We start from the raw sequence: 18,301 nt of genomic DNA, 5'->3' as shown, positions 1-18,301 counted from the left end.
CTACAACACCGTGTGTAGTGGTTGGAGCTCAAGATAACTCTCGAAAGGATCTGTCGATTCTGACCAAAATTTGGCCTTCGTAATATTTTGTCCAAATATAGTTTAATTGATTGAGTGACCGATTTTGTCCATACTTTACACATCCTAATATATCTACCAGATATAGATCAGGTCCGAATATGGACAATATCTGTCCACTCCCTTGGATACCTCCCACACAAAATTTCGGATAAGTTCACTTTTACCTCAGCGCTCGAATCACTTTGATTTTTGTTGAAGCAACTTGCATTCGCTGTCTCTATTACGGCGGTACATTTTTTTCAGTGGCAAGCCCATACTTCTTGAAAAACAGCCCAAAAGGTGTAAAAAACTCTATACAGTCACTACATATTGTGCATATGTAGTGGCTGGAGCGCACGGTAACTTTGAACTTTTATCCTAGTCTATAGTTTTGTGGGGAAGTTCATACGCCCAAAATTGTAAAAACCCCTAAATACATAAATTTTTTAAGAAAAAAGTATTTCAGTTCACACAGTTCTGTCGGCAAAGCCGACTGATACTTTTTTCTTGTTAACTACTTCCATTGGCGTTGTGACTGGTGAAGAGGATCCCACAATGGCCAGACAGTCTGCTTTTTCAACAAGTTTCTTATGAAGATCTGTACTGATAAGATCATTAGCAAGATCCCAAACGATAGTCTGCCCTACATTATCTCTCGTTAAAAAAGGCCAAATTCTCCTCTAAGAAATAAATCAAAGACTCTTGAATTATTTTGTTTTGAAAACAAAACAATTAAAAAAGTATCAGTCAGTTTTGCCGACAGAGATATACCCTCAGCCTATGTGAATAGAAACTTCCATCTACAGACATATCAAATACTGGCTACAAAACCAAAATCCTTTTTCCCAGGGGGGGTTTCAGAATTGTGTGTACCTTTTGGGTCATCTTAACTTGCGATCTTTTGTGCAACTATGTCAGGAGGTATACACTTATCCACGAAAAACATAATATCGCTGTAAATATGACCATATGGAGAAGTATCGGCATAATTTTCCAAAGATCTGCACTTAAATAAAAATGTTGAACTTTTGTGGGGGAGGTACCATAATGAGAAGACCGATATGAGCCATTTTCGAAATTAAACTACATTTGGGCAAGATATTAGGAGACCGAAATCTCTGTTCAACAGATAAAGCGTGTACCACAGTGTAATTTATTTATTTTTTTTTTTTTTTTGGTGTGGAGGGGTGGTTCCGGAGGTTGTGGACTGATATTGCTTATCTTCGAACTTATACTAAGTTTGGAGGAAATATTACGAACGCCAAATTTTTAGACCAAATCGGTTGATCAGTTGTGCTCCACTACACATGGTGCCATAGGGATTTTTACAACTTTCGGGGTATTTTCTCAGGAAGTATGGTCTTGCCTCTGTCACAACAAAAATCAAGGCGATTCGAGAGGAGGTCTTACACTGATCTTATCCGAAATTTTGTGTGGGAGGTACTTGAAGGAGAAGGTCGATAGAGTCCATATTGAAAACTCATATATATCTGTTAGAAATTTAACGATTTTCAAAGTATGATCCAAATCGGTTAACCGTCAAGAGTTATCCTGCGCACAATTTTTCCGAATATTTTTGATCTTTTGTGGGGAGGTACCCGAAGGAGTGGCCAATATGACCCATCTACGAACTTAAAACAATATGAAGTTTGGACCCAATCGGTTGATCTGTTCGAGAATTATCGTGCGCTTCAGCCAGCCAGACAGACGGACGGACATGGCTAAATCGACTCCAAATTGTATGAAACCGATTTCGTCCAAACATACTTGGGGTCTAAAGCCATGAGGCACATTTGCCCGTATGAAAGTGTATATACCCTCGTTAGCATTTATGCTGAGGGTATAAACAAAGTAAAAGTCGTCATCCCGAACAAAAAAACCCCAACCCTCTCTTAAAAAAATATTTTTAAACTTTTTTCCAAAATTTAACATTTCACAATGGGCTGCGTGAAACAGTTGTCATTTACAGTTTCGCTTATTTTTATTGTTTGGCCACGAATTTCAAAATTTGCGAAATAAACACATCGAGGTCATTTAAAATAATGATCTTAAAATGTTTGCCACATTTGGAGTAATAAAAAACAACAGAAGAAATCTGGTTATGCCCCTTTCGGTCACACATACCCACCCGTACATACATACTTACATAAAAGCCTTATAATTGCTGCCAATCTTTTGAATGTGAACATCGAATTTTGCATCAATGTACGGTTCAATTGTACAGTAACAATGTCCTTCAAAACCGGTGCCAGACACCAGACCAGCGGCATCTTGCAGACCCATTTGGTTATCAAAGCGTGCAGTAGCCATGCCGCCATGACAATGGCCAGCCTTTAGTACACATGGGAACTTGGTCCAATTTAGCTGTAAAAAGAAACAAAAAGAGAAGAAGAAAGAATTAGTAAATAAAAGAAAAAAACAATTAAATACTTTGTATATCCTTAGAGACAGATACAGAGAGAGGGTCGATGTCAATTATGATAACATTGAAATGATGATGCTCTGTTTTTGTTTGAGCGAGAGAAAGGTCAACCTCCATTCAATAAAATTGATGGGCAATTAGTCAAAAAGTTTATGTTTTTATCTTTTTTTTCTATTTATTCCCACACATGTGACCGACGACCACTTAGTCCAAAACAGCATTTATGCCGCTTATTCATCATCGTAAGCCCATATTTTGGCCAATGGCCAATTATTTATTAGTGTCTAAGTGCAACGAAGTGAATTCTAAGAAAAATTGTTTATTATTGTTTTATAAAACAAAAAAAAAAAAAAAAACACATTGAAATAATGACTACAACAGGAATGAATAGAGGCGCCACCTTTGCCCTCCTCTTGGCACAGAGTATCACAACTTGCTGCCTGCCTGCCTGCCAAGAGGATTTATGTTTTTACGCTTGTAAAGACCTTCGCAGAAAAAAATTTTATTTAATGCCTGGTTGAGCATTTTGTTTGTTATTCATAAAAATTATTCATCAGCTAATTACCAAAATCCGCTTACATTAGTTTTGAAAAATTTCTTAATCTCTATTGGTTGCAAATAAATTTATTAATAAATTTGGCGAAATTTGTGTGCCAAACGGAAGGCATCAAATCGAAAAAGGACGGAAAAATGTTTCATCAAAAAAATTGGGAAATATTTTCATGTTTATTTCATGAAAATTGATACTGATATATAATGTAAATAGACATTTCATTTCGTGGGTGACCCATAGTGAAATCTGACGAATAATATTTTTGTATTTGATATCATCTCTCTAAATTTATGATTTGTGGGACATTTTTGAACAATTTCAAATAAAGTCCGACTTTAACCATAAAACGTGTTTCCCATTTTTTGAGATTCCTGGTGATTAGATAAGATTTACAGATTTAGTGTGTTCTGAGACCTATAGTAAAATTTTATGACGAATGAATTTTGTAGAATATTTAAATTTGATATGATCACATTTTAAAGGAGTTTTTGAAAGCATTTCAACAGAGTGACCCATTTTAAAAGAAGGCCTTCTGAGATTTGAATTGGCCCTAATGGTGTTAGCAGAAACTTTGAAATAATAGATATATAGAATATATAATAGATAGCTATGCCAATTTCCAATTCGTGGAATTTTGTTTCTATGGGGATATCTCTGCCTCTGTTTGACGTATTCCAAGGAAATTAATAAGTAGGGAACTACCAGAAATTTTCGTAGAAGAGTCGTATTAAGCAAAGAAATTCTAATGTTGCAGTATGATCACAATGACTAACAGTTATTACAATTTCAACCCAATCCGAGAAGTGCCCTTAATTTGGATTAAAACGAAATGTGCTTAACCTTATCGTAAGAGGTAATAGAAGGAATGGATGGATTGGATGTCATTCCTTCAAATAGTTAGTGTGCTCATATTTAGTAAGCTTGTTAGGGCTTATTAACCATTACATCATTATACTGCTGTAAGTAGAACCGCAGCGAACGCATTTACTAAATACGTACATAACTTTTCTCGAAATACCATTGAACTGCACTTAAGCGAAAATTGTGAACTATTGTGAGGAAGGTACCCAAAGAGCTAATCTCATATAGACCACCTAGAAACATGATGTACTTTTGGTTGGTGCGATGGGATTTTTTAAATCATTTGGCCCTTTATCTCAGAAAAAATGGACTTGCCATTGAAAGAAGTAAACAACTATCAGTCGGCTTTGCCGACAGAGATATACCCTCAGCCTATGTGAATAGAAACTGTCATCCACGGACAGATCGAATGTATTTAGGGTATTTTCAGATTTTTGTGGCCCTTAATGGACATTTGAACTTGCGGACAAAAATTTGGATTAGGATTAATGTTCAAAACTGTTGCGGAGGAGGTACTTAAAGTACTGGCTTATCTTCGAACTTAAACTAAGCTTGGACAAAATATTCCGAATGCCCGATCGGCAGATCCGTTAGAGAGTTACCTTCCGCTCAAACCACTACACACGGTGTCATAGGTTTTTTTAGCACCTTTCAGGTTATTTTCTCAGAAAGTGTGAACTTGCCCCTGATGAAATTTGTACCGTCTTATGGAGCGCAGTCAATACAAGTCGTTACAATCGAAAAGAATCGAGAGCAGGTCTTAACTTTTCCGAATTTTTATGAGGGAGGTACCCGAAGGATAAGACCTTTTGAGTCCATATTGGAACCTCATCTGAGTCTGGTAGAAATTACACGATGTGCAAAGTATGGACCAAATCCGTTACTCTGTATAAGAGTTATCGTGCGCACAAATTTTCCAAACATTTTCGAACTTTTATGAGGGAGGTACCGACAGGATAGATATAACCCATCTTCAAACTTAAAACAAGTTTGGACAACATATTACGGAAGCCAAATTTTGGACCGAATCGGTTGATCCGATAGGGAGTTATCGTGCGCTCGAACCACGACACATGGATCCGTAGGGGTTTTTCAGAGCTTTCGGAAAGTATGGATTTGCCCCTGAAAAACTTGTACCATTCTAATTGGGGCTTCTAGCAAACGATTTGCTAGAAGATCTTAAACTGAACTTTTCCGAAATTTTGTGTGGAAGGTACCCGAAGGAGTGGCCCGATATAGTCCATACGACGTGCAAAGTATGGACCAAAACGGGTACTGCCTTCGAAAGCTATCGTTCACACCATTTTACAGAAAAATTGTGAACTTCTGTGGGGGAGATGAACTGCTGAGGGTATAAAAATTATTCTAGACCTTAACAGAACTTTTGCGAAAAAAATTAAATTGGCATTTTAGGTGGGAGGTACCTGAAGGAGTGGACCGATATAGTCCATATTGGAAACCAATGTCAATCACTTCTTTCCATAGTTATTGTACCTACCAGACATTTTAGCTGGTCCCCAAAGCTTTTTAAGAAAGCATGGACATGTTATCATTATCTCAAGGAATCTCAAGGAATTTCGAAACAATCTTCGAACAGTCTTTAAACTGCACTTCAGTGAACATTTTGAACTTTTGAAAATATTGTCCGACATAGAACATCATGGAACTTGATGTGCTTTTGAAATAAATTTTATGATGTACAGGTGATTCGCAAGTTATTGTGCTCATTATTTAGTTACGTTGATGCCGACAGGGGTTTGAAAGCTTCTGGACCATAATCACAGGAAGTATGGACTTGTCCCCAAAAAACATTGAACCATTGTAATAGAGGCCGCGAGGACAAGTTGCTGCAAAAAATTCAAAACTATGCGAGTCAAGCCCATCATTTGCACTTTTACGAAAAAAATTTAGGTGGATTGATTTTTTGCTTTTGGTCAAATGAAAAACAAAGATGTTTGTGTTCATTTCTTTTTTATTTTATTTATCCGATATGTCGGCTGTCATCGACAGTCATCTTCAGGGATATTATTTTTATGAGAAAAGCAACAGTTATAGACGGAATAATAACAGCCGAAATATCGGATAAGTAAAATAAAAAAGAATTAAACACAAACATTTTTGTTTTTCATTTGACCAAAAGCCAAAAATCAAACCAGCAAAAATAAGAACACAAACGGTCAACAATAATCACAACAAAAAATTTTAAATTTTATGTTTAAGGTTCCCGAAAGATTGAACCGATATAGTCCATATAAGAACCAAATCTATGCTTCGAAGAAATTTTACGATGTGCCAAGTTTGGACTAAATTGATTGCTCCCTTTTACAATTTTCGTACGTTAAAACACAAGGATGAAGCGGAATACTCCTTGTCGAACTTTGGACATTGTGTAAGGTTAAGTCTCCAGTGCCATCAAGAAATTATCAAAAGAAAAATCTGCCGACATTGATGATATACCTTCCGAATTATACAAAGTCGATATAAATCTATTGATGGAAATCACATGCAATTTGATATCTGAAGGTGGCATAGTTGTAAAAATGTATAAGAAAGGAGGACTTAAAGGAATGTGGAAATCAGCGGGGCATTTGTGTGATGATAATACTCGTACAATAGCACAAATATCACCATGAAAACCTCAATAAAATCCGCTACAGATCAAATAAATACCATGCATTTAATTATTGTTCAAAGCGTCGAGTTTAATTCTGTTTTGCATATTCTTTTCTTCACCGTCATTAGTGACTGCATTTGGAATTTATTGCACAAAAGAGGTATTCCGCCGGATAATATAAGCCTGATAAAGGAAAGCTATATTATTATAGCAAGTTGTCGATGAAGTTCTATCTACATGTTTCAAAAAAAAAAAAAAAAAAAAAAACAGAAACAGGTAAAAAAGTATCAGTCGGCTTTGCCGACAGAGATGTACCCTCAGCCTGTGTGGATTGAAATGCTTTTCTACCCAAAAAAACTTCTGTATTTAGGGGGGTTTTCAAAAAATTTGCGGGGATATCGATAGATAGGACTTTCTTACCACACTAGCCTACGAAAAACATAATATCGCTATAAGGGCCACTAGGAAAAATGTTGAACATTTGTGTGGGTGGTATCACAAGGATATGGCCCAATTTTGAACATAAACTTAGTTTCGACAATATTCAGAGATCCAAAGTTTGGAGCAAATCGGTTGCTACGTCTATGAGAAATCGCGCGTACCATTTGGCGAATTTTTCGAACTTTCGTGGGGGAGGTACCGGAAGGAGTGGACCTATAAGCATCACCTTCGAATTTTATCTAATATTCGAAGAAATATTACAATATCCAAAGTGTGGACGAAAACAGTATTCGGCTCGAGCTCTCCAGCCACTAAATATCGCTCATTTACTCAAAGAGTGACACATCTCGAAAAATCAAGTTTCGAGAAAAACGCGTTTTAAGTTGGCGATTGAAATTTTACTTCCCACCTTAAAAAGATTATTACACTAAAACTAAACTAACTACTTGGACCATATTTGGCAACCAGATAGCCAGATATCAGTGTTAAATTTCTGTACATGATCAAGCATGATTAGAAGTGTTTTAGTGCTTCATGAACTCAAAAAAAAGTTTGTGTTGAATTATACGAAACTCGTAGTAAATGAGCTGTAACTCGTCGAGTTTTACCTGAAAATTACGCAGGGTTCCAAGACGAAAATACCATTGGTTTTTTGAAGATCCCGTATTAAAGTGATTTTAAAACGGTAAATGTGAGAAACACAGCGTTTTTAGATTTTCAGCTTTAAACAATAGATTTCAATTATTATTTTTAAAATCGGTTAAGAAATGGTTAAGTTATAGGGGTTGAAGTGTGAAACAACGTTTTAAAAACAAAAAATCTTTTTTTTTCTCGATCCCTGTGCTGCTTAGGAGATTCCAAACAATATAGTTATTTTTTATTATAAAAAGGAAATTATGTAAACTTTCGAAAATTAAAAAAAAAAATGAAAAAAAAAGTTAAAACAAGTAAGAACGACGTTAAGTTCGGCCGGGCCGAACTTGTTATACCCTCCACCACAAGTTGTATTGAAGTAAAATGGAATAATTTGTTTCCTTTCGTGTATGAAGAAGACTTAATACTAAATTTCAGCAATTTCTGTAAAATAATGTGAGGCACCATTATATGGGGGCTATTTCAAAACTTCGATGTATACCGACAAATTTCTTACGGAAAGTTTTTAGGCTTAAAGAAGACTAAATACCAAATTTCCTATATTTCGGTAAGAGAATGTGACTAAAACTTAAAAAATACCGAAAATCAAGAAGTACGCTTCTATGGGGATATAGGAAGACGTGGACCTATACTGATAATACTCTTCTGGAATATTTTATTACTCTTGGAAGACGAAATAACGAATTTCAGCCATTTCGGTTGGATATTGACGTCGCAGTCTTCAGTATTACGAAAATCGGGAGGTACCGTTCTATGGGGGCTATATCGAAACGAGGACCTATACCGACGAATTTTAGTCAGAAATGGGGCAATATGAAAGAGTGGACCTGTACAGACATATTTCTGGCGAACAGTTTTATATCACATTGAAGACTAAATACCAAATTTCAGCCATTTTGGTGGAATATTGAAGACCCAACCTTCAAAACACGAAAAATCGGGAGGTACCTTTCCATGGGGGCTATATAAAGGCGTGAACCTATACCGACAAATTTAAAGGGGAAGTTTGAGTACCCCCAACGAAGTCTAAATACCAAACTTCAGCCATTTCGGTGGAATATTGAGGCCACAGCGTTCAAAATACCGAAAATCGGGAGGTACCGTCCTATGGGGGCTATATGAAGACATGGACCGACACCGACAAAATTCTGGGAGAAAATTTTGTACCCCTAAAGAAGACTACGTACCAAATTTCAGCCATTTTGGTAGGATAATGAAGCTAAAACCTTAAAAATACCGAAAATCGGGAGGTACCGTTCTATGGGGGCTATATGAAGGTGTGGACCGATACCGACAAAATTCTAGGGGAAAGTTTTATACCCCTAGAGAAGACTACGTACCAAATGTCAGCCATTTCGGTGTGATAATGAAGCGAAAACCATCAAAATACCGAAAAACGGGAGGTACCGTTCTATGGGGGCTATATGAAGGTATGGACCGACACCGACCAAATTCTGGGAGAAAGTTTTGTACCCCTAAAGAAGACTACGTATCAAATTTCAGCCATTTCGGTGTAATAATGAAGCTAAAACCTTAAAAATACCGAAGATCGGGAGGTACCGTTCTATGGGGGCTATATCAAAACGTGGACCGATATATCCCATTTTCAATACCAACCATCCTGCAAGTAATAGCAACTTCTGTACTAAATTTTGACTCTTTATCTTTAAAATTGCGAGCTGTATCTTGATTTCAACAGACAGACAGACGGACGGACGGACTGACGGACGGACGGACGGACGGACAGACGGACATGGTCAAATCGACATAGAATTTTATGCTGATCAATAATATATATATACTTTATAGGGTCTCCGACGAATATTTCGATGTGTTACAAACGGAATGACAAATTTAATTATACCCTCCATATGGTGGAGGGTATAAAAAATGAATTATGCATTTTTTGTATTTTAACTTTTTACTTTTTTATGAATATTTTGAATTTTTTAACATTCGAACCCCTATGCGTATGATTCTTATTACTTAGAAAAATTACAATAAGAATCATACGCATGGGAGTTCTACTAATAACACAGTGCTACAGTGAAAATTTGCAGGGGTTCTAATGCATAAATTCGGTTTTGTGGGAGTCCACAGAATACGAAAATTCCTTTGGTTGCTTTGGGTCACTTCGGTTTTTCATTTTATAACGGTAAATGTAGTGAAAAATGGGCTTTCTTGAATTTTCAACTTTAAACGGACATTACTTCTTTTTTCCACAACCAATTTGCACACACTGTTTTTCATTATAAAGGAGAGAGTAATGCCTTTCGAACAAGCCATAGATTTTTAAAATTGTTAAACAAATGGCTAATTAATAGTGGTTTAAGTGTGACAAAAACGCATTAAAAAACAGTAAAATGTTTTTCCTTGTGCTCCAGGCAGCGTAAATGGCACCTAACAGTACAATTATTCACAGTTAGCATGTAGGAAATTTAGTTGGCTTTCCAAAATGGGAAAAACCAACAAAATCCGTTGAAAAATGAATGCGTTATGGCATTTCTTGTGTTGCAACTTTTTGGTTTTTTCTCATATTTTCCTTTATAAAACATTGATACCTTGTGAGTAGTTGTTAAGCAGGATAATCACAACTAGAATCATACATGCTAAGATACCCATCTTTTATAAAGGAAAATATGAAAAAAACCAAAAAGTTGAAACACAAAAAATGTCATAACGCATTCATTTTTCAACCGATTTCGTTGGTTTTTCCCATTTTGGAAAGCCAACTAAATTTCCTACTTGCTAACAGTTAATAACTGTACCGTTAGATGTCGTTTACGCAGCCTAGAGCACAAGGAAAAACGTTTTACTGTTTTTTAATGCGTTTTTGTCACACTTAAACCACTATTACTTAGCCATTTGTTAACCGATTTTAAAAATCTATGGCTTGTTCGAAAGGCATTAGTTTCCCCTTTATAATGAAAAAAAAGTGTGTGCAAATCGGTTGTGGAAAAAAGAAGTAATGTCCGTTTAAATTCGAAAATCCAAGAAAGTCCATTTTTCACTACATTTACCGTTATAAAATCAAAACCCGAAGTGACCCAAAGAAACCAAAGGTATTTTCGTCTTCTATGGACTCCCACAAAACCGAATTTGTGCATCAGAAATCTTGCAAAAAAATTTTGTCCACTTTTGTATCACAGTGTAATTAAATGTTTTAGTATGTTTGTATGTATGAGTGAAGAAAACAACAACCATATGATGTTTATTGTTTGTTTTCATTCACTTACACTGTAAGTGAGAGAGAGAAGCAAATGCAAAAACAACTCAGTGGCCGCCCTCACTATACTGTCTTTGCAAAGAAGCACGCCTCTGTATTAGACCATTCTAAAAAAAAAATAATAGAAATCCTTTGTGAAAAAAGAATTTACGGTTATACATAGTTGAAAATATCGAGCCCTTCCCGCGAAAAAGGTGTAAGCGACAAAAAGCTAATTTTACAGGAGACGGTTTTTATTGAATAACTTTTGACATAACCAAAATTGTTTATTCAAATTTGGTATAGTTCTGTTATTAAATCCTACTTACTGAAAAAATAATAATAACGGTAGTTTGTGTCGCTTACATCTTTTTCGCTGTCACGCAATCAGGCTTTTACTTTGAGAAGTGGCGGTTACATCAAAAAAAATTATTTGAAACAAATCATTTTTAGAGTAATTCTTATCTACAATTTAAAAACAAAGCACACTAATTTTATAGCAAGTATTTATTCGAAGAATTATAAGATTAAAACGCATTTCTTGTAATATAGTTGAATAACGACATGGTATGTAAATGTGCAATTTGATGTAAGCGACAATTCGCTGTCACAAACAAATGTACACAAAAAGCAAAAATGGCGCTTACATCAAAATTGTTTTTGCTCTAATTTCGTAACGGTACATGGCTGAGTTCTAAAAATTTGGGAGATGGTGTGTTGGAATATTCTTCATAGATTTCCGTAAAAAAACGAAAATCGAAAAAATGTCGCTTACATCATTTTCGCGGGAAGGGCTCGATATAATAAACCTAAAACGGGGTTCTAAATTTACCGTTATAAAATCACTTTATAAAATGAACTACGAAAACCAAAGGAATTTTCGAGTTCTGTATTCTCTAACAAACCCTAATTGGTACATAAAAACTCCTGCATAATTGTGATGTTGTAGAGTGTAATGATTTCCTATTGACGTAATATATTCCTCAATCGATTTTGCTGCTTAATACCGACACTTTGTCCATTAACATCGATAGGAAAAAATATTCATCGATACCGGGTTTCAGCTTTACAAACGTGGGTATATCAGGAAAAATGTCTAAAATTGTCTTTTCCATTTCAAAAAAATCAAAAAAATTTGTTGATACTACATCAATGATTTTTGGTACATAGATTAAGAAAAAAATCAGCATTCCAAATCTGTTTTCGTTACTAACTTTGATCGTTGCGCGCAAAAGATATGACCGTTTTAATTATGATAATTAGAAAAAATTCTAAAAAAATCGCGGCTTAATATAGCTAGCTGTTATATCCTATTATCGTTAACTGAATTCGTACCCTTTGCGATGATGCAAAAAATAATCGCAAAGTCTCAATGGATTCGCGAAAAATCAAATTTGTTAAATAATTTCACGTATTTACAAACATATTTGTGAAACAATAGCGCTCACAGTTACGAAAAATATATAATAAAAAAATAACAGCATCCAGACATTTTGGGGTATAAAATGAAACCTAAGTTGTGAAGGTTGGAGCTATAGTATTCATGTTATTTGCAAAAATACGAAGAAAATATTACGAAAAAATTAAAATCATATTATTCTAATTTTATTTTTTTATGGTTTTATAGGAAAAGTTGGAGAAAAAATGTTTGAGTTCTTCGGCATTTTCGTCAAAATTTCACGAAATAATGATGATATTCCGTTGTAACAAATTTTTCGCTTATAGTTTTCCCATTGGATAATTGTTAGAACCTTATTTTAAATCACAAGGAATTCCAATTGTGGCATAACGTTAAAATAATGTTATATTGAATATTACAACATTTGAGACGCATATAAACCGCGTAATTATGAAAATGACATGATGCGCATCCGATTTTCCAACACAGCAAATCAATCCCTTTTATTTGATGTACAGTTCGTCAAATTCTATTTGGCGGCCACGATGTAGCATCTGCTGCATTTAAGGGTGCAAAATACAGTAAAATGGTCATAATTTCCGCGAAGTTCATTTACATTTTATGCGCATCCGATTTCAATAATCACCATTAAAAAATACGTCATTCTATGCCGTTTCAATGCGATCCATCAAGAACCGTGGATGTAGCATCGCACTCAATTTTTAGAAAAAATCTTTTATATCTCTAGATTAGCGATAGTTTTGAAATATCTGTTTTCGCGCAGTTTAAACACGCGTATCGATCTATTTATTTAAGTAGAACTGACACATACAAAACGCGTTTTAATATGCGATATTTTCAAAATAATTTTTTTGTAAATTTTCGAAATTTGGGTGGTATCATATCCGCCGATCTAGTGGGTCGATTTTTACGCGTCGTGTCTTGTTAGATTCAGAACGTAAAAAAACTAAATTTACGCGGGTTTCCACGGAAATCGAATGACGTTTGTAAATTTTAAACCAAAAAAATAGGTTTTTGAGAAAAATTTACGCACAAAAATTTCGTGTTTAGGCGCAGATTACTGTGATCCTGTGAGGGCTACACCCTCATGTTATACATGAAAAAATGCGAAATCACGAGTACTACAATCCAATAATAAGCTTTTAGGGAAATCCAACTGCGCGTCCCGATTAGAGCAAAAATTCAAAAAAACCCATTTTTGAGGTTTCAAAATGTCAGCATCCGTTTGAGGTAGATACAGTGGATATATTAAAAAATCATACATTAGAAACTTCAACTCTGAAGTGTGCTCTTTAACTTCTCCTTTGAGCATTAAGCTCTACATTGTGTTGTATAACCACAAATTGGAAAATAACATAATGAAACTCGTTTATTTCAACGATTTTTTCCGATTTTTTTTACATTAGTACGGCCACAGCTTCCCCTCAAATTATTATTTTAAGAAACCCCTCGGTGAATCGGGCTAAAACAGTTTATTTTGCCGAAATGCGGTCAAAAGTTATGGTATAGTAAAACTGATCGCGAGTTACAATGCCCCATACCTCAGTTTCAACATAAGTTAATTTTCTACAAAAAGCTTGATATACACTTTGATACGATAAAAACAGTGCTGATCGAACGGTTTTCGACACAATATAAGTTCTGTTTCAGATAATTTAAAGTCCATTTAGCCGTATCCGCCTGTCTGTCTATCTGGCTGACGTGCACAATATCACTCGAACGGACCAATCGATTTGCTCTAAACTTTGCATCTAGTAATACGAGTCGATCAATTCTTTCAGGTACCTCCCACACAAAAGTTCAAAAAGGTTCTGAAAAAAATGTGTGGTCCGTAATATGCACATCGTGAAATATCTACCAGACATAGATGAGGTTCCAATATAGACTCTATCGGTCCACTCCTTCGGGTACTCCAAAGCAAAGCGATTCTCTAACACATTTTTTGAGTTACCGACAAAAATCAGTAAAATTAATATGCTTATAAATTCGCTAATTAACGATATTTTTCGGTAAGTTAGTGACCAAAAGAAATAAGTCATAAAGTTCTGCCGATAGTTACAGTGTTGTCAACATTAATTTGCAATTTTCAATCATAATTTTGCGTTTTAACTTCACCGACAATAGTCGGTAACTCAAAAATGAGTTAGAGAATCGCACTACTGTTCCAATATCCTTTGGTAATTTATTCCGATGCTACTTTTTTGGTTTTGTTTACAGCGATATGCCCATGGGCATGGGCTTGCCTTTCTGGCGCAGTTGTCCAAAACCTCTAAGTTATACCATGACCAGCAATTTCTGGAAGGCGACCATTCCAAAATAGACCATGCCGAGGCATTCCTTCAAGTACCTCCTCCGCAACAGTTTTGAGCCTTAATCCTAATATATACTTTTGTCTGCAAGTTCGTCCGCCCAAAACGGGCCAACAAATTTGAAAACCTCATAAATAGATATTTATTGGGAAAATAATTTTGATTGTGTAACCGGTAGTTGATCTGCCCATAGATGTAAGTTGCAATTCACACAGGCTGAAGGTATATTTCTGTCGGCAAAGCCTACTAATACTTTCGTACGTGTTCCTTGTGACAATACGCTTCTCCTTTTTCCCGATATTTTTCCTGGTGCCGCAGGCGAAGAAAAATATATGCTAGAAATATGTTTGGATCCAAACAAATATTTGCAAACAAATATATGTTTGAATCCAAACATAATTTGTTTGTGTCCAAACAAATATATGTTTGAATCCAAACATAATTTGTTTGTGTCCAAACAAATATATGTTTGCAACATTTTGTAGCACATCTCAATTTTATTTGTTTGGTTACCAACATATTTTTTATGTTAGAACATATTTTTTATGGGTGGAGAGAGGATTTTTGTCAAAGAGAGTAACAACAGGACTCTCGCGTCTGCGGAATGCTGTTTTATAATAAAGAGCTGTGTGTATGGTAGACGCAGAAGCGTTGGTGGTGTGTATGCTGCAAAACACGTGTGTTTCGTGCTTTGTTGTTGCTAACCAACGTAGCAAGCGAAGAGGAAAAGAAAAAAATTTTATTAACTATGTTGTTCGTTTTTCATCAATTTTCTCAATACAATCGTTGAGTAAAGACGGTAAAGTGGGTGAATAAATCAGTGTTTTCTTAAAGAAATAGTGCTTTTTATACCCTCAGCATTTATGCTAACGAGGGTATATACACTTTCATACGGGTAAAATGTGCCTCATCGAAATAATGGTTTTAGACCCCAAGTATGTTTGGACGAAATGTGTTTCAGACAATTTGGAGTCGATTAAGCAATGTCTGTCCGTCTGTCTGTCTGGCTGGCTGGTGCGCACGATAACTCTCGAACGGATGAACCGATTTGGTCCAAAATTTAGCCTTCGTAATATTTTGTCCAAACTTAGTTTAAGTTCGAAGATGGGTCCACTCCTTCTAGTACCTCCCCCACAAAAGTTCGAAAATGTTCGGAAAATTTGTGCGCACGATAACTCATGAAGGGAGTAACCGATTTGGTCCAAAGTTAGCACATCTCGAAATTTCTACCAAACTTAGATGAGGTTCCAATATGGACCCAATCGGTCCACGCCTTCGGGTGCCTCCCACACAAAATTTCAGATAAGTTCAGAATAGGACCTGCTCTCGAATCGCTTCGACTTTTGTTACAACAACTTGTATTCACTGCCCTCCATACAACGGTACAAACTTCATCAGGGGCAAGTCCATACTTCCTGAGAAAATAGCGCAATATAATTCTCGAAGGGATCAGCCGATTCGGTCCAACATTTGGCCTTCGTAATATTTTGTCCAAACATAGTTTAAATTCGAAGATATGCCATATCAAGTCACTCCTTCAAGTACCTCCCCCACAAAAGTTCAAAAATGTGCTCACGATAACTCTTGAAGGGAGTGACCGATGTAATCCATACTTTGCACATCCCAATATATCTACCAGATATAGATCAGGTTCGAATATGGACTATATTTGTCTACTCCTTCTGGTAACTCTCACACAAAATTTCGGATAGGTTCACTTTAAGACCTGCTCTCGAATCACTTTGATTTTTGTTGAAGCGATTTGCATTCGCTACCTCCATTTCGACGGCAAAAGTTTTTTTCAGGGGCAAGTCAATATTTCTTGGGAAAACATCCCGAAAGGTGTAAAAACCCCTATGTCACTATATGTGGCGGTCGGAAAGCACGATAACTCTCGAACTGTTCAACCGACTTGGTCTAACATTTGGTCTCCGTCATATTATATCCAAACTTAGTTTCATGGCGCAATACCGGTCCACAACTTTCGGTACTTCTCCCCAATATTTAAAAACATGCCACTCAAATGCTATGACGATATCACTTGAATGGGGCAACCGATTTGGTCCAAACTTTGGATCTCCTTATATTTTTTTCCAAATTTAGTTTAACTTCTAAAATGGCCCATATCGGTCCTCCCTAAGGGTACCTCACCCACAAAAGTTCAACATTTGTGTCTTAGTGCAGTTAAATCCTAATCCAGATTTTTTTCGGGAAGTTCAAATGTCCAAAAAGGGCCACAAAATTCTAAGAGATCTTAAATACATTCGATCTGTCCGTAGGTGAATGTTTCACTTCACATTGGCTGAGGGTATATATCTGTCGGCAAAGCCGACTGACACTTTTTTACTTGTTAGTAAATACATACATATGTACATGCATACACACATATGTTATATAATCATTTGATTCTAGATGCAAATTTCCCACTGATGATTTCAACTTTGAGGAAAATGTGTTTTTTTTCACAACTAAGGAGAAGCGTTGAACGATGTTTCTATATAATTTTTTCTTTTTAAAGGTGTGACTTTTTATAAATTATCTTATTCAGATTTTCTTTTATTAAAGTCAGTTATGCATTTCTTTGCAATTTTTTATGTACCTATGTGTCTGTTGTTGTTTTTATGTTTGGTATATCTATGCCTTTTAATAAACCACCACCATTTTTAAATGTGGGTATATGATAGAGATAGCCAGTGAGCGCTTACTGAGAGCAAGTGAGCATACATTTCAATGTGTTTTACATTGAAATTTACGCTCCCTTGCTCTCAGTAAGCGCCTTTCGGCTTTTGGGTTTGTATTTGTTTGCACCCAAACATATGTATAATTGTTTGCAGGACCCAAACACATGTTATGTTTGGGACTGATTGCAATCAAATATATGTTTGCTGCAAAATATGTTTGGGACATATGTTAGAGAGGCCTTTTTTCCTCCGTGTAGGCGCATCCGCCGAAGTTAATAAATCCAACAACAAGTTTAAGGTTCGCTCATTTTTCAAATGGAAATATATTTGGAGGTTATGGGTTTCAATAAAATATGTTTTTGCAGTCTAGTGCATAATTATTTATGTTCCTTATTCCCAGTGCACACTAGCGTGAATTTCATGAAATTAGGCGTTCTTAGGTCGAAATGACCACTACAGTAATTGTATGGTTTTACTCTACTATGGAACTCGATCTAGAAACGCATAATTTCATGAAATTTTTAATGAAATTCAGGCTAGTGTGGACCGGGACTTAAGACGACAGCACCAGCTTTGTTCTTTCCAAGTACATACATCCAACAGTGCGCAAAGAGTCCTTACATTTGTTAACATAGTTTAGGGGAGGGTTACTAACCTTACGCCAAAGTATGTACCATGAATCTATATCTTTGTTGCAAGCAATAACATTTGTTTAGCTACTAAATTTAATTTAACAAAAATAGATTGCAATTAAGTGTACATACATGAGTAAACATTTATTTCTTTAAAAACCCTAACAAATTATTTTTAGTACCGCGACGACATGACATATATATTTGACGTTCTAGACAGTTTGGCACCAAGCACATTAGTTGGAGTCAAGTGGCTCTTATCAATTTTTGGGAATTCGGGAGAAATGCGTATTCTTATGAAAAACTTTATCTAAAGTACATTTTTATAGATTAGAAATAACACAACTGTGAATACATATTATAACAAGAAGTTTTTGAAAATGTTACATTCTTAACTAAAAGAAATTGTGATTTTATTACTTTTTTGTTGTCTATAAATGAATGAATCG

The 18,301-nt window shown here is 35.6% G+C and overlaps 1 protein-coding gene across 1 annotated transcript in view; it reads right to left on the bottom strand.

Annotated features, from left to right (window-relative positions):
- Nucleotides 1–18,301, bottom strand: part of Syn (synapsin) — a 135,770-nt gene that overhangs the window by 27,683 nt on the left and 89,786 nt on the right. The window contains 1 exon segment of the mRNA XM_073961373.1: nt 2,207–2,424. Coding sequence (XP_073817474.1) covers nt 2,207–2,424 — 218 coding nt within the window.

The sequence above is a fragment of the Musca autumnalis genome, unplaced genomic scaffold, assembly GCF_047663935.1.
Source record: "Musca autumnalis isolate F117 unplaced genomic scaffold, ASM4766393v1 scaffold_1, whole genome shotgun sequence".
Taxonomy (NCBI): domain Eukaryota; kingdom Metazoa; phylum Arthropoda; class Insecta; order Diptera; family Muscidae; genus Musca; species Musca autumnalis.
This window is presented reverse-complemented; position numbering and strand designations above follow the sequence as displayed.